General features: G+C 40.2%; 1 protein-coding gene across 6 annotated transcripts in view; it reads left to right on the forward strand.

Annotated features, from left to right (window-relative positions):
* DIP2C (DIP2 acetate--CoA ligase C (putative)) overlaps window positions 1–18,090 on the forward strand; it is a 308,220-nt gene that overhangs the window by 262,423 nt on the left and 27,707 nt on the right. For 4 of the 6 annotated variants that reach the window (XM_014257423.2, XM_088053095.1, XM_088053085.1 and 1 more), the window contains 4 exons: window positions 7,572–7,740; window positions 8,668–8,838; window positions 15,645–15,674; window positions 17,374–17,435. In XM_014257423.2, coding sequence (XP_014112898.1) covers window positions 7,572–7,740; window positions 8,668–8,838; window positions 15,645–15,674; window positions 17,374–17,435 — 432 coding nt within the window. The remainder of the gene's footprint in view (window positions 1–7,571; window positions 7,741–8,667; window positions 8,839–15,644; window positions 15,675–17,373; window positions 17,436–18,090) is intronic. The other 2 variants (XM_005528520.3, XM_005528521.3) reach the window with 1 other exon arrangement.

Below are 18,090 nucleotides of genomic sequence, written 5' to 3' on the forward strand. Positions count from 1 at the left end.
AGTTCCCTTTGTTTTAAAAAACATTTGTGTTTTCAGTGTTTTATTTACCCAACATAAAACTATTGAGGCTGCAAAAAAAAACCCCAAAAAATACAACTTAAGAAATATTGAGATTTTAATTAAATCCCTCTGTTTTAAGTTTAATTTTTATATGTTGTTTTTTAAAATTCAGTCAACTATTTCTGATAAAGACTTGAGTGTTCCAGCATGTGTTGATGTCAGCACTGTTAGGCCAGGGATGGTCTGTACAGCACCATAGAAGAGTCCAGCTAAGGAATGTATCATTGTATAGGATAGTGCTGGAACACAGAGCATGCGGGAATAACTTCTCTGCAGCCTTGTGATAGAGCCATAAAACACAGATAAATGTTGACCTGTCCAAAACCCAGATAATTTGTGGTGCCCAAGACTTTCCTGAATGCAATTTTTTTTTTCTTCCAGAAACATTTTTCCAGCAAATACGCACTTGCTGCCCTTAGGTCCTTCCCAACCCTGATAGTATTCAGACTTTCAGAAGGAGAAGACTGTTTATGACTGGCAAGTGAATTAAGGCAGCAGGCCTCTGGGAGAAAGCAATCAGAGTCTGTGCTCATTTGTATCTTACAGAAGGAATAGAAAATTTCAAATACCATTTTGAAAGAAGAGAAAGGAAACAAGGGAGTTGAAGGAACTGAGATCAGGCCAGCAACACTCTTGTCTTATGAACCTTCATATCAATCTCTTCTTTGCCACTGATACCCTGTTCCTATTAAATCAAAAAAACTTCAGGCTGCTAGAATTGTGATTGTCATTTGGAGAAAGCTGCATCAGATACAACCTAATTAATTCCACTTACAAATCTAATTTCCATTTCATTACTATTTCAGAAATGAGGATTATTTGATGTGATAGGAAAAAATACAGCCTGGAGTTTATAAGGCTCTTATTCCTCATAACTTAAAATTTTGTGACTTTGCATTTTACCCTTTGAGGTTTGGCATAACTGGATCCTGCCCAGCATTTCAACCCAGATTTCTAACTCAGAGAATTCTACTCTAAACTTATGATTGTCACCACTTCAATTTACTAAATTAATTTTTCTAATGGCACATGGAAATGAAGTTTGATGTTCAATTTATTACAAGTCAGGGGCTTTTGAGAGTTAAATAGGAATTCTTTGTTTTAGGAGCCCAGCAGGAAGCAAGAGCAACCTCCTGTGCTGGGTGCAGTTAAAAGTACATTTACATTCCTTTATTAACTAGGCCAAAGGAGGCATTGACTAAGAAATTGAAAGAAAAACTAACCTTTTATCCCCATTGTAGGTGCTTAGATGTTGTGCTGGCCTGCTCCACTGCGGTGCCCCAGAGTTCCCCATTCTGTGAGGTCAAAGCTACTTAGGAAAGCTGCTGGAGCATGGAGCCAGCCCTTTGGTAAGTTTGGAATATATTGCATAGTTTTGCAAAGTTTTTTATTTTTTTAAAATTTATTATTTTATGGCCTAAAGGTTATAAAATAATAAAGAAAAGAAACCTTGCAAAGCAGAGCAATACATTAAAAAGATCTGTTCCTTCTAAACTGGCTGCATGCTCCAGCAGGGTTTCCTTGGAACCTTTGTCATTGAACAGCAAGTCCTGGGTGTGGCAGCAGACGTCAGCCCCATGTGAGTTCACAAACCCCTAACTTCCTAATTTGAACGAGTTCTTATGATTCAATAAAAGAATACATTATCTTTGCATTTTTCTCTTTAATAATCTCATTTATCCATTTTGAGAAGGTGCTCCTAATATTCTGACTTGCATTGAGTTACATTTTAAAATGTACTACATTCTTTAAAAGGAAAAAAATAATTTCCTTAAATGTAAAATGTAAAAAAAAAAAAAAAGAATTCTAAATCCCATTGTTCAGAAATGGTTCCTGAAATTAAGATGTCCCTGTCTTAATGCTTCTTACTGTGGGGCAGAATACAGCATTCTGCAGTTCATAGTGAGGATTCACTTAATTGATATTTGCTGAGTAATGCAATAGAATAAGAATTTTCCCCCTACTTTAGTCCAGATAAGCCATCTGAAATTGCAGTTCTACTGTAAAAGTAGAACTCTGCTGGAAGACAGAATTGTCCTTGCTCAAATTAAAACTAAGTGCATTAACTATTTTTAATAAACTTTATATATATTCTCAGAAACTGAGCATGTAGTGGTGTAAGTCAGTGAGACTCAGACTGGACCAGAGGAACTGAATTTTCTGGGCCGCAGTGGCCATGCAATAAATAACATGACTGCTATGAAATGGTCCAGGGAAGGCTTTCCAGAGAAGGTGCTTTCTCCTATCCTGCTCCTGCTTCCTCTGTTCCATAGCATGAAGCCAAAATCCACAAAATCCAGGTGGCTTCTGCTGCAAAAGACTGCAAGGTTTCTTAGTAACCAGACAGGTGGAACTGGGCTAGAAGTAAGCTAGGGATTGCTACACCAGCAGGAGAACTGCATTTTAGCAAAGTTTATTGTGTTAGGAATCACTGATTATGGTTTTTGGCTAACTTGAAGACAACTGGCAGGCATGAGCATTTCCCCCAATTTCCAGCCCATATGCAGCAAATTAAAGGCAGGACTGCATAAAGAAGCCTAAATGTCACATCAGAACTGGGTAACTCTGACATGGGAAGTGAAGGATATGGACATAAACATCTGTCATGTATTTTGCAAAGTGCATAACTGGCACAGGAGGGATGGCAAGGTATGTTGTCTGCCCACACGCTGCTGTGTGCCAGTTTCCTGGAGAGTCTGTAGCCAGTGACAATTTGTGGAAGAGGCAATTAGCTTTCCTTCCACATTACATCAGTACTGCTAAACCTGCTTCAAGCCTGGAAAGTTGAAGGGCAACTGAAAGCCCTGAGTCACCTTGATATGTGAGTTCTGAGATGAGTTGGCAGACTTACCACCTCTGGAGACATGCCCATACATGGGGTATAAATGGGGTAGGGGAGATGGTGGTAAGGAACCAGAATGATGCTCAAGGCTGAGCAATGGCCTTTTGCTGTCTCTGGTACTGATGGGCTATGTGCTTACCTGTGCAGTCGTGCTCTTAGAGCACTGTGTGCCTGCAGACATCTTTAGACACTGCAGGTGATGTGAAGTCCTTTACTTTTTCTCCAAAAGTCCCTGTTTTTTGTACATGATGGATCTCCAGAACTGAAGATTTAATTTTGGTCCAAGTCCTTTGAAGCCTAAGAGAGATAAATGCCCAAACACTGTCCTCAATAGCCTGTACTGTCCTTCCTACAAACTCTGGTCCAGGTGGTAGTGAAGATATTTGTTCTCCCAAACACTCAGTTCCCACACCTGGCCCTCATCGCCAAATGCCAAATATCATCTGTAGAAATGCAGAAACCAAATGCCTACATTCAGAGGATGTACCCACATGCCTCCTCCAGTTAAGTGGGGCAGCAGCTCATGTCACTCCTGACACAGGAGTGAGGGCAGTGATAGGTCAGTAACTGCCAGAATGCAATTGCAAATTGCACTTGCCATTGTCAGCATTTATTGACCTGCTGAAATTTTTGGAATTATAATCATCTTTTACTGCTAATCTGCCTCAGCACAATATGGGCTATAGTTCCAATTCAGTGGAACATTTAAGTGCCAAGAGGTCCTTCCCGGAATCTCCGTATGCTGCCAGAACAGCCTGCCAACAGCAGAGCCAGTGTTGTGATCAGATGGTGCTGTCTTACCAAAATACATCCTGGTGCTTTTACCGGGAGTATTCCTGTCCTTGGGCAGCCCTTGCTTAGTTCAGGCAGACATGGCTCTTCACTTACTGCCAAAATCCAAGGCTTTGTCCACCACAGGAGTACTTTTTTTTCCCCTGGATTGCTCTGCAGTCCCCTAAAAGAAAACAGCATTTCTAAAAGGTGATCTCACACCTCAGCCACCCCTGCATTTCACTCTGCATCTGCATCCCAAAAGTCACTGTGACAAGGTGATGGACGCTCTGCTCTGTGTCTGCTCCCGTTGTTAAGGCTTGCATCAGGTGGTGGATACTCTTGTGACACAGTTTTCTGCAGCAATGGAAGAAACAGTCTTGATACAGTTCCTTCCCAGTATTTACATAAGTAAAATCTTGCATGTAGTCCATTGTATCATATATTTTTGCAGTCTCAAAAGCAGAATTTAAGTTCAACAGTTTATATTTAAACTCCCAAATCTTTCCTAATATCCCATTCATCCCCCTGCTGTCGCAGTGTTCACCATGATTTTGTTGGTTCCTGTATGAGAATGTCCAAGCTGACAGCTTAACCGTTCTGTCATTGTTTCAAGGTGAGATGGAACTGCCTCAGTTTCAGGATTAACTCTACCAAATATAGAATTCCTTACCTGAATGAACCTACTAAACTTCTCTGCCATTCCTAGAATTACATGGAGACAGCATTGACAGAACTTCCTATAGGTTTGGAACCATATCAAGCTTTATCCAAAGCAGTCTTGCAGAACTGCAGTTTGTTCAAGCATGTGGTTCTCTGGTGTTTGGCATTCATGCTAAGCAAACACCCTGTAACATCTCACAATGATTTGAAATCACTAGAATGGTATGAAATGTTTCAACCAGCTCCACAAGGGTATTTTTTCCTCAGCTTCTCTCTACCAAAACATGGGTGATAGACAGCTTCTCAGGGGAATTTAAATCTGGGAATTTTCAGAGATATGCAGTATTTTGTGGCTTGGACTGATACACAAATTCTGTGTAATGTTTCAGAGATTGATTCAGGGAGCTGAGCCAAGTTATGGCCAATGTCGTGGTGACCAGGTGCTGCATAAACCACTTCAGCTGTGGAACTGGCACATTCACCCCACAATTATGCCTTTGTAGTTCTTCTTGTAGCTCCACCAACTGCTCTTGCAAATCAGAGGATATGCATGGATTATTAAACCACAGTTCAGTAGGCAAAACCTGTGCTGGGCATGAAGTTTGCAGGCATGGAATCAGCTGGCTGTAGGTTTGTGTATGGCAGCACGTGTGAGGCTCTCCACCACAGAAAGTTTTCTTCCTGCTAGAAATTTCCTTCGGCTGTGCAGTTTCATCCTGAGCTCCACAGTATTTTTGAGGCATTAGAAAATTCAGAAAACATACTAGCAACATCTTAATTTGTTTCAGTCTAATTAGAGTAATTTTTTTTAGTCTAAGCCTGATCATAAGAAAATTTGTTTCCCTCGGTCTGAAGAAGAGGGGTTATTTTGCATCCAGATCCTCATACTTTGCTGCAGGACTGTTGGTGGAGCAAAACCACTTTCTTGTCCATAAGTTGATCTAGAGAGGTAGACAGTTCACCCTCACACATTAGTGTTGCTGAGGGTAAAACCATTTGTCTTGATGTAAATTCTGCTATTTTGAATGATTTCCTGGTAAAATACATTTGGAATCAATTTCCTGTTTTCCTACCAAAATAATGCAGTTTTCTTCTCCAATGTTACTGTGGAGTTTGTGCAAACACTTTTCAGTACAGGGATAAAGTTTGTTCTTTTGATTTGGTTTTGATTTTGGTATGTCTGCCCAATTGAATAAGTGATACCTAAGGGATCTTAATGTGGTTGTGAGTAATAATCCTCCCACATTTGACACCCTGGCATCATGTTTATTATTGTGCAGATAATTTTTTCACCTGATACTGGTTGCATCAATTAGAGATCAGGGTCAGGGGGAAGGGTTTGAAGGTGAATCTCTGTATACCATATTTGTACAGATTGGAGCCCATCTCAGGTTTTCACTTGAGTGGTTACAGGCTCCTGTTTGTAAGAATTATGTATTTACCAGACAGATTGTACGCATTGATTGTTTGTGGAGCATTAAGCTTAAAGGTCTTTTGGTCTTACTTCTCTGAAAAACTTAATAGAATTTGCTATGGATGAAAGAGTGAGGTAATATTTATAGTAAAAATTTGTACTACTCCCTGGCTGGTTTGATCTTTCACTTGAGCTCAGGGCATTCCCCTTTCAGGTGGGGGTAATGCTGCCAAGATCTCTTTTCACATGTTTATGCAGCACATGCTCAAGGTTCAGTGATGCTTTATTTGGATTCCATGAAAGGGTAATGTTCATTTTCCTGCCATGGCCATCGTGTCAGCCCCATCCCAGAACACATCGCTCCATGGCGAGCCACTGGTCATCACTCACCCAGAGTGGCATAAATGGGGACAAGCAGTCAAAGATAAAATTTCTCCTCTGTGATAAATGAAATTGCTTGAACTGTAGTTCATACATATTCCATGACATCCTCAGGCTCATACTCCAGCAGAGACCTAAACAATTTGGTTCATTAACTGCTGTTGTGGCTGGGCTTGTTCACCTTTTTTGCCTTTATTGTACCAAGTAAAGACATCCGGGTCGCACAGACCTCATTCTACATGGCACAGTTTTTGCAAACACTCTCATCTGGGTTTGGGGGAGGTGGGGGCATTCACTCACCAGGGAGGGAATGTGTGTTTGTGTATTTGTGTGTTTGTGTGTTTGTGTGTGTGTGTGTGTGTTTGTGCAGCCCATCTGCAAGAATTGCAAAGGTGCCTGATATCCACTGTTACAGAGATGCTCATGTTCCTGAAAATAAAGTTCCATTTCATGTCTTACCTCAGAGTCTTGGATTTGAAAACATCAACTTTAGTTTACCAAGCTGGCATTTCAAGTTTTCAAGTCACAAATGAAATTCTTTTATGCATCATAAATCTTGAGGGCTTTTATGGCCCTTTCTCAGAACTTCTATGATTTGGAGGCTTTATGCTGTCACCATTCCGATTTGAAATATCTACAGATCACAAATTGAGATGTGAGGGGACTGTAAAATTGATGGTAAATCTGCCTGTGTGAGATGAGTGAACAACATAGAACCCATGGGAAATAAAGTCATCAAATTGGGAATATTTTTCCCTTGAGAAGAATCTTAGGTACCAGAGAAATTAACTCTGACATAATTGTTTCCCTCAGGGGCCCCTGATAAGTGTATTTTCGCAATATTTATGCTCCATGGGTATCCAGTATAGAAGAGATGTAGTATATTTGAGTTTCAAAAGTTCATAAAACTTTCACAAAAGGAATTTGAAGCGACAAGGGATCTTAAATTAGGGACAAATTTACTCTCTTGAAAATTATTGCAAACTCCTTGCTTGCTTTAGCAGGAGACAGGTTGCTTCCATATTAAGTAATAAAGTACTCTTTTAGTCAGGGTCTCTTAAAATGCTAATTAGTCAATCCAAGGTATTTGTCAGCAACACTTAATTTTTCTTACTATTATTATACTGCTTATTCACACCATTAATAACTGAGCTATTTTGCTCTTTTTGGTACAGTCGTAACAGCAAAGTGCACTGGAATTTTGAGTAAATTAGTAGTTCAGGAGCACATTCTGCCTGCAGTCCTCATGATTCATCATAGACTCTGGAAGTACAGCAAAAAAAACAAGTTTAAATATTATGTCAAACTTCTGAAGCTGTGGAGCACTGTAAGGCTTTACATGATTCAGCCAGTGCTGTGATAAACTGTATATTCACATACCCCATGGCTTGCTGTGGACACTGATGTTTAGTGTGTGTTAATGAATCTTGTGTCTTGCAGCGTTTATTCAGGACACCAGTCTATTCTGATTCCTCCCTCAGAACTGGAAACCAATCCTGCCCTGTGGCTTCTTGCCGTGAGTCAGTACAAAGTGAGAGACACTTTTTGTTCCTATTCAGTCATGGAGCTCTGTACTAAGGGACTTGGTTCGCAAACAGAGTCGCTGAAGGTGAGTGGTTCTGCTGTCCTGCACGCCCTGCCGCCCGCACGGTGGGGTTTGGGAGCCTTGAACACTCTGCTGAATGGCTGCTGGGAGGAAAAAAATCATCTGAGGGAACAGGCAGCTTCCGCAGAACCCACGTTACTCCTTGCCAAAGGCTGTGTACCAATACCCGTCATTCTTTAGATCAGAGGGCTGTTAAACATCAAGGAAAGGCTTTTATTTATCTAAGCTTTCTGATGTGTGTTGCAGCCTGTGTTGATAGGTGTTGGAAAACAGAGGTTTAAATGTCCAAGAGGCTCAAGGAGTATTACATCACGTAGTGTGTTTTATGAATACCCTGGTTATATGAAGTACTAGTTTGGTTTTGACCCCTGTAGTTAAATAATCACATGTTAAAAGTACTGTGTTGTTTTAACTAGATGGTCCTCGTTGTATGGAGAGGTGTATCTTCCTTTTCCCCCCAAGAATTAAAACCCAGGTAGCCAGTTAAATATCTGAAATCATCTGGAATTTCCCATGTGCTACTGAATTAAATTGAATCTTGAGACGCTGATATTTATGATGTCTCCAGCCTTTACCATCCTCGCTTAATAATTTCCTAATCAGTTTTTCCACGTCTAGACATTGCTTCCTGTTTGCTGTTATTCACTGTCGTCTGAATTAATTTGGGGAAATAGCATTCCCTCCCTTCAGAATTAGCATGCCTATCATTTCCTATGTGCTAATGTTAAGATGACAAGCAAGTATGTGCTTCTTCAGCTATTAGAGTGTCATCTGGCCATCCGGCCTCCAGGAAAAATGGAAACTGTGCTGATACCTTACCTCTGTCCTGCTGTTCCTCTTGAATCATATTACCTGCATAATACACTTAACTTCTGTTTTGCATTAAATCTGCCCATTTGTGGCCTTTGTTACATTTTGATTTCTTTCTAGGCGAGGGGACTGGACCTTTCACGTGTACGGACATGTGTAGTAGTGGCTGAAGAACGACCTCGGATAGCTCTTACTCAGTCATTTTCAAAGTTATTTAAAGACCTGGGTCTCCATCCACGAGCTGTCAGCACATCACTTGGCTGTAGAGTTAACCTGGCAATATGTTTGCAGGTAAGATTTTTCACTCCTTAAACTCAAAGTTGTTTTAAGGAAATGGTTTTCAGTAAGAATCGTTCATTGTATTTCCTTTGGCTGTTTGGTCACAGACATACTAAGGAAATGTATGTGGTACTTAATATTCTTGCATACACAGGTAGAAAATTTCTGTTACTTCGTCAAAAATTCATCCCCTTCATGTTGCAATCATAGCATTTATTCTGCCCATGAATACAGTGATTCCGAAAAGCACCTGACAGTGACAGAACGAGTACTCTGTGCTCCAGAGCCAATATGTAATCATGTCATGTCAACTCCAGTTTCCAAGTGTTTACTTCAGTGTGTTACAAAATGGATTCCTTCTGTTCGTAAAATACTTCCAACCATTACTTGTTTAACTAGATTGATATTTTCTGCACACAAGGAAAATTATTTTATTATATCTCTTCTGTTTTGATCCTCTAGTCAGAAGAAAAGTCCCAAGGATAATATAGGATGTAACATGCATTCTCCAGAAATCTTTACTGAGTCATGATTTTAATGACTGAAGGAGCACAGTGCTATCTGGTCTGAATTTCTGAATAGCATCTAGTTTTTCAACCAGTGATAACTACACCAAGCAAATACTTTTAGGTTGATCGAGAGTATTTTATCTTTGAGGACTTCATGTGGTGAAAGCTAACTTGCCTTTCTTCAAGGTGTTCAATTTTTAATTAATTTTGTCTTTTTCCCAGTTTAAATTCATCTGGCATTAGATCTAGACATTTTTTATTCTAGGATAAGAATCTCATTTCTGTCATGCATCTAATACACATCTTAATTTTGATATAAAGATAAAGAATCTTAATATATGCTTTCCTGATCTCTGTCTCATTTTTGTGGGTCTTGATCTCTTTCTCTCTTTCCAAATCTGGTTTCAGAGTTGCACATATTATTCCTGTAATAGTACCGTAGGTGTCCTACTCAGGTGTTATATGTTTTCTAATTCAATAACGTTTAAATCCTGAAAGAATCACCTTCTGCATTGGCAGCTGCTCTGGCTGGGAAGTTCCATATCCATTTGGTCATGTGCCATGTCTCTAACCTCTTCAAAGTCACTGTGTCCTCAGTAGGACTTGCCACACTCCGTGTGGTCCATCCCACATTTCAGTTCTGGCAGTTAACCCTGGTTTACATGAAGGATTTCTCATGAAGATCACAGGGGTACCTGCTTCGGTGTGGAAGTCAGAAGAAATCTCAGTAAAACTGCAAATAAGAATCTGCTATTCCTTTTCTGATTGTAAATGTAAATATTTTTAATTAAAAAAAACTGACAAACTGAGGTTATGGGTTCAGCACAGAGCAGTATGTCTCTGCCTGCTTCAGCCTCTTGCCCTTTTCAATGTTACCAGGATATGAAAACAAGGAGGTGTGCCACACCTCCAGGACTGTTTGCTTTCTCTCTGACTGCAGCAGAGAAGCCCTACAGCCTAGGCTGTCTTTAGTTATTATTGTCAAGCATATGACAAGGCAAAGCTGAGCAGGGTTAAAACTCATTCTTTTGCCCAGAGGTAGAGTTGTTTGGTTTGCCATTCTGTAATTGCTGCCATAAATATTCTCCAGGAATAAAAAAGTTTTAGAAAGGAGGGGAAGCAGGGAAGAGATGACATACCTTCCTTGGAAACAGGTCAGGATGGGACCTGCCAGCTCTCCCCTGCAGCTGTGGTGGAGCTGCTTCTGAAAGACAACTCAGCTTCTCTGGCTTCTCGTCCTTGGAGGGACCAGACATGAAGGATGCTTTAGATTACAAGGCCAAATTTTTAGCTGCAGAAGTTTGCTTGCCACTAATGAAAATCTCCATTTTAGATGTGCACTGATCTCTGGATGGTTCATGGTGGTTGCTTCATGTGTATGTCCTTAATTCAGGACAAATAGTAAAATCAGGGGATAACACTAAGTAGCAGTAAGCCAGGTGCCATACCAAAGTGTGACCTGCTGGAAGTGCTTGCTCTGCCTGGGATTAATCTTTTTCATAGCAGCCTGTGTGGAGCTGAGTTTTCAGTCTGTGACTGAACAGTGTTGGGGGCACACCAGTGGCTGGGCTCTTGCTGATCAGTCCTGCACTGCATCAGGGCTGTCCACATTTCTCTCTGTGCCCCCTGCACCATTGCCCCACTGCCCTCCAGCGAGCAGGCTGGAGGAGAAAGAAACTGGCAAGGGGCACAGCCAGGACAGCTGTCCCCAGCTGACCTGGGATATTCTATACCACATAATGTCATGCTCAGCATTATAGGAAAAGGGTGGTTGATGTTCCAAAGTTGCTCAGAGACTGGCTGGGCATTGTTCTGCCCAAGGGGGTGATGAGTGATTGCTCCTGCATCACTTGGGTTTTTCTCTTTCCTTCTCTTATTAAACTGTCTTCATCTTGACGGATTTTGTGGATTTTCTCACTTTTGCTCTTCCTATGCTGTTCCACAGGGAGCTGGGTGGGTCTTCAGCTTGGTCAAGCCACTGCAAACATGCAGGAAAGCTGCTTACACTCAGAGAAACTGGAAGTCCTAATCAACATGGAGTTAGGCTGGATTATGGCTTGGCTATGTGTATCTGCCTTTTGGTTGGGTTAACTCCTTAGCTGAAGACTGCTTCTTAGATGGTTCTTCACAGAAATTCTTGAAAGTGTTGTTGAATCAAACTGTGAAAGTGGCTAAATCTCTGAAGGAATATTGTTAATGGTAGTGCCTATGGGTTTAGCAACAGCACAGAATGAGAGCCTTGAGTGAGATGGTTAAACAGCCTGGCTAAATGTATAGCTTAATGTCAGGTTTTGTTGAGTTCTACTAAGATGTGGCATCTCAGTCCATAGGACAAACTAAAAGCCAAACACTGGGTAAAGAATGGTGTGGCTGGAATGGAGAAAAGCCAATTCAGGACAGGCTATATGTAGCAACATTATCCTCCCAAGTGAAATCGTTTTTGAAGCATTTTAGCTGAGGTCTTTTTGGCAAGTTTTAAAGGTGTTTGAAAAATTACTGAAGGCTTTACTTGCAAGCATCACCACAAAACATGTCATTTTGGTGGAGAATATAAAGATAGGGACTTGCGTGTTTTGAAGCATCTGGCAGTAGGCATTGCCAGGGACTGGATACTGAATTAGATTGAATGCTCTTTCCAAACTGTCTGGAAGTTTATGGCTAGTGGTATTCCAGAATAGCTTGTGGGCTATTCTGTTTTCTCATCTGAGGAACAAATTACATTTTAATCCCTTATCTACTAATTCCTGCAATTAGTATTGTCTCCAGTGTATTCCAGAAATGGGTTATGGTTTCTGGATTCTTCACACTGCATGAAACTACTTCTCAAGATATTTGAGTCAATAGCATCTGCTTTTGCTTTTTATCTTCCAAGTTATGTCATCTATGAGAACAACACGTGGTCCCTGGAAAACGTGGTTCCTGTGGTTCCACAGGGATAATGATGATCCAGCTTGTTCTGTCTGCAGTGTTTCTAAAATACGTATTTACTAATCACCTTACTAAACATATTTCAGTATTCAGCTACTGACCCTTACCAGCAAAAAAAGCTTATCCAGGTTTCTTCTCTGTGGGCTACCTCTAATACAACTTGGATGTTATTATCTTTGATACCTCCTTGACTTCCAATTTACTGGACAAATCCAAGACTCAGATGTTTAAAGGGGAAAGTATCCTGATTTTTCCAGAAAGCTTTTACAGTTCACCTCTCCAAAAAGAAGCGGAGGAAAGTATATATGTGTGTGTGGGGGTCTGTGTGTGTGTGTAGCAGAATTTAACATTTTGTTAAAGATTACCTTCAAAAGGAAATCATTGTGGTAATCTCTTTTGTACAAAAGACTCTTAGTCTACCAAATTATCTTAATTTCCGGGTTGTGATCACTGACAGACTAATGCATTGTCATTTGTATTCATTTCCTTTCAAACTGAGAGCAAATTTAGTATGTTTCCTTTGATGTTGTCATTTCAAACTAGATTTCTAGAGATGTGCTTTTGAAAATAAATAATTCTCTCCATCTTTAGGCACTTAAATACTATTAATATCTGACCTTTTATAGCTGCATAGTCACAGATAATGGTCCAGGGATTAGTGAGATGAAAAAGATTGCATCTAGCATATTTTAATTCTCATTAACTAGCATCTTAACATTCGAGAGAGAAAGAGAAAAAATAGATATGAAAAATAGCCGGTTTCTTACAACAGCACAGATGGTTCTCTAGGATTTTAGCTGATTTCCATTTAAACACTTGGAATAAATATTTTCATTTTATTCAACCTGCTACTCAATTTCAGTTGAGGGAAAACTTCTAGAAGTTGTCAATTTTCCTTAGTTAACCCTGAAAATGTACTAACAAATCTGTCCAAGCTAAGGAGAGCAGGATTCATCTTGCTTCTTTTCTATCTCTTCTAACTGAGGCTGCAAGGTTAAGTGAGTTACCCCATATCCTTCAATAGACAGTGGAATCAGAGAAATACTGCAAGAGATATCTCAGGCAACCATCTGGGGATGGGATCCATCACCCTCAGGAGATTCTTCCTACCTTAACTGCACACTTTCTTCTTTAATGGCTGAAGTTGAACATGAACATGAAATGAACCCTTTCCTCACAGTCTAGCAGCAGGGCATAAAGTTACTATTTCTTTTTACTTAATGATAGATCACACTCTCTGAGGAGCTTCCATATTAAAAGTAATAAAGGGTAGGTCTGCAAAGAGTGCCACAGGAGACCGTGCACTGTGTCAGAGTTATGATTCACACTTAGCAATGTACCTCAGCTCTGGGTGAGCTCCCTCAGATTCTGTTTTCCCACCTTTGCTATGAGTCATGCCATGAAGTTCTTTTCACAGCTCCAGCCGCTGTGCTTGCATAGGTGACATTGCCAAGTGCACACCAAAAATTCCTTTTCTGAGCATCGCTGGAACAGAAGCAGACTCGGAATAAACACTGAGGCCACATCCTTAGGCAGTTAAATAAAACCCAAAAACCCAGTTGTTTTTAAATTCTTAGGATTTCTGATAGCCTAGCTCCTGGTTTTTAACTCTGGAGAGGGAAGTAGAGGAGAGCATGCAGCTTGGCCTTTGACTTGAGTGGAAATTAGGTATGCACTGAGTCCTGGCACATGGTCAGCCCTACAGCTGACTTGTTGGGATGGTCCTTCAAGCAGTTTTGACCTGCAGTGTTTTCCCAAAGAATAAAAGCCTGGCATATTGCTGAGATTTGCTCAGACCAGGGATGGTTCACCAGTGGCAGCCTGTGCATGGGCAGAGGTTTATTTAGTCCAAGAGAAGTGACTTATGATATACTCATTTTCAGACAGAAAATTCTACATGTCCCATTTTGTTTTCTTGAACACTACCAGGGGTGTCCTAAGTAAATATGAGATACTCCAGAAGTTGTGTTGTTTTTTCCCTGTTACCAGCATAACAGATGCTCTCTATCTCTGTCTCTCAAAATAAATGTGCACAGACAAATTGAGTCAGTCATTCTAGTCTTGGCTTAGACTCTGCTTCCTTTGAAATACTTTTCAGAGTATCCCAGCTGCAACTGGCCACAGAAGGATGTTGCTGATAATTCAGCTGCTGTTTCTCAAGCCGTTCTGTGTTAAAAGCCATATGAGGCTCTGGTACTCCCAAAGTCCTTTCTGGACCTGCAGTATAGTCACAGGCAATGAGTTACATAACTGCTGGATTTCAGTAATTCTCTGGCTTTCTCGCAGTTACACTGGATTATTTTCAGCCTGGATTATTAGTAATACCATTTTGGGGCATCAATGCAATAAGCAGATCTGTCCTATTTTTGTTGAATGTTTCATCTTTCTTTGCACTCAAAATAAACCTGTCTAAAGGTGCTGCTGTGGAAACTTCCTGCAGTCTTTAACTCTGCTGGCATCAGAAGTCTGGTGAGAAGAATGTGGGATGCCAGGGCTTTCAGAGCTGTTTGTTTTCACAAGTTGTAGGGCAAATCCCACAGCAGCCATCTGGTGTTAAATACTCCATGTGATAGTAGTGCCTTAGGACTAGTCACCACTGAGGATTTTTTGTCTCTTTGCTGAGTTATCAGTCATGGTGGAGAGCTGATGGGTTTTTATCAGCTTTTAATTTTACTGTTCTTTATATGTATTACACTGTTTACCATAACATATAGGAATGAAGACTTACCAGGCTCTGAAGTTACTCCATTTATTTATGATCTTCCAGTACTTAGATTATCCAACAAGCCTTGATTTTATTTTATTTATCAGGATCAGGTTAATCTGTATGCAAGAAGGTGTAAGTATCTTTTTCTGTTGTATACTGATTTTATTTTTTCTTCCAATAAGAGAGCTTACTTTTGATTTCCAGATGACATCACTTACAAACTTCTGTTACTAGTAAAATGGCAGACCTGGAATTCTCAATGGAATAAAGTGCATTCAAATAGGAGGGCCATAATGTTTAATTACTACAAAAACAACAATAACAAAACAAAATCAGTATGCTAGACACGTGTTTTCCACTAACAGCATTGTCTGTAATGTCCTAAAGCCATTTAAGTCTGTTTGTCCGAGGTTAGCAGTCTACAGCTGTCTCTTCTGTTGCTCTACTAAAATGTTGACACCTCATTTTTTACTTTTTTTAACCTTTAATGGTATAATGGTTAATTTGTAAAATTCCTGTATTTGACATTGTTTTTCTTTTTATTTTACTCCCTGCTTTTTGCATTCTCCTCTTTTTTTTTCTCCCACCCTTCATTCCCATTTTTTATTATTATTTTTGTCTTGTGTTACCTTCTTTCCTTCTCTCCCTCATCCCTGCTATTCCTGCTGCTGTAGCCTCACAGGCTGGGGAAGCTGGCCGAGCAGGTAGGGGATTTTCATGTTCCCTCAATACCCACCTATCAGCTTCCAACAGTGGGACAGACTAGAAATTGAGTCTGGAGATTTGGGGATTTTCAGATCCTTCTATAAAATTATAAATAAGTCCAGTACAGCTTTATCTGGATGCAGGTTTCATCAAATATTAGATGTTCATTGTAACTATTTCATTCATGCTGAAAACAATAAATACCATAGTGATTGTCTTTAATTTTCAAACTTTACTGTTTCCATTATTTTACAAATCAAACCAGCTTTAGTTTTATTTTTAAAGATAACCAATTTTTCCTTGGTTTTGTCTTTTTCTTTTCAACATTGCATATATTTTAAATAAGTTCTCCACTCAGCACTAGTCTGTTACACTGCTGAGTTTACCAGTAGACTGAAAATCGTGTCGTTAATAGCTAGAGAGGATATTGTACCTTGTATTGTGTATAACAAGCTAAAGAGGCTAACATGCATGTGCAACTCTATTACTCCTGTTCTCCTTTGGTGGTGGGTGACGATCAGTACCTGTTCAGTAAGTATCAATTGGTAGTGGTAACACTTTTCTCCCATAGATACAAAAATTAGCTCTTTGTGGGTTTGGGTTGCAACTTTTCTTGCTCAAAAAATTGTGGAACAATCAGCCCGCATTGCAGAAATGTAAAATTTAGCCCTAGGCATTCCTAATGTGAAGAATTATACTCTACCATGTATCCCAAATGGGACAGAAATCACTAGGAGCTCATGTTGCCTGCTGGTTTAAGTAGTAAACATCTAAGTAACTGGTAAAGGAGTTTGTGCATCTGGAGTGTACCAGGTTTAGGAGAATTCCTCTGCTGAAAAAGAAAATTTCCAACATGCCAGTGTTCCAGAATGAAGTTGTGTTTTTCTTGTAGCTTTGTGCTTAGCAGTAGCGTGAGGTCTGCAGCAGAGAAGAGAGCCCTAGCCTGGAGCATTGAGAATTCACATGATGTTCAGTGGTGATGAGTTTGAAGTTTTGGATAAGGGCAGATCATAGCAGGCTGCAAAACTGCAGAAAAGCTGTGGGTGGAAAGGCCTAAAGACTGCATCATCTTTGCATGAAAGGAAACTAAAATTAGTCTGCCTCTTTTCAAGTAACTAAATATTGTGACATAAAGCAAGGGTTTAAATTATGCAGTGGAAGACTGAAAAGGATCAGAATAATTGCTTAACAGACCTTCAGTCCAGATTGGTTCATGTCATGCGTGCTACCTTTACTATCTTTAGCTTCAAGTATATTCTTTGTTGCATGTATGGAAGACTCTCAGTAAACCATGCTTCACATTCCTGACCATGTGCTTCTGCCATTAAACTGTGTCTCCTCAGCAATTTCCGCCTTCCTTTATATGGCAAAACGTGTTTAACCTTTTTTGTATGTATCCATGTGCTGATTACTTGGCCTTTTGTAGCAAATAAAACCTCTGTTGACATGTGTTGGTTAAGTAGTCTGACTGCTTGATGTTTTTCTGAACTCCAAGGTGGCAAGTACCTGATGGTAGGTATGTTTCCAGTGCTTGTTCTGATTCTGTAAAGCTGAGCTTTGATTGATGAATACCTTAAATATAACTTGTCATTTGATTAGTGTAATTAGCGCTGAAATGAATGTTTGGTTATCTGGGGGGTAAAACTCTTTTCTCCTCCCAGCCCTCAGGTTCTGATTAGCTGATGTTGTTGTTTACAGGGAACATCTGGACCAGATCCCACCACTGTGTATGTTGATATGAGGGCACTGAGGCATGACAGGTCGGAACCACCTTTTTCTTTTTCTCTAATGCACACAATTAACAGAGTTTCTAGCAAAAAAGCTGCTTACAGCACACCTCATGGACCCTGGAAACCGTTGCAATTCCCATAAATAATTTGTGTAGACTCCTACTAGCGAGCAGACACAGACATTTATATTAGTTAATTAATTAGACCATTGATAAAACTGAGGCATCTGACATCACTACTGCTAAGACTAACAACATTCCTTGCCTTTATTGCCATCAGGATTTCATGACATTTGTATTCAGGTGGTGCAGCCTAGCCAGTCCCCATGGACTGGAGTCCTGTTGGGCCTTTTAGCTTTCCGGAGGTGTTTCTCCTGGCTGGCAGCTGTTTGCCTGTCAGGAGATCATGGTGGGGATTGCTGCAGTTCTTGATGCTGCAGGACTATGAGGGGATTGGATTATTTGCTTCAGCCACTGTGAGCAACCACATTCTGTAATTGTGGGTATTTACCAGTTCCATCTTGAGTGTTAGATATGTATATATCTAACACAGGTATACAGGGAGTGAGAAATAAAATGTATCACTTAGTGGCTGGAGGCAAGCTTGAGATCTCAGGTGTGATTGAAAAAAATACCCATGTACATATATTTCAGTTTTCCAATACTCTGGTCTTGAGTCTCTTTAC

The sequence above is a fragment of the Pseudopodoces humilis genome, chromosome 1 (assembly GCF_049639895.1).
Source record: "Pseudopodoces humilis isolate 2021_Gansu_Grassland_sample_001 chromosome 1, ASM4963989v1, whole genome shotgun sequence".
Taxonomy (NCBI): Eukaryota; Metazoa; Chordata; class Aves; order Passeriformes; family Paridae; genus Pseudopodoces; species Pseudopodoces humilis.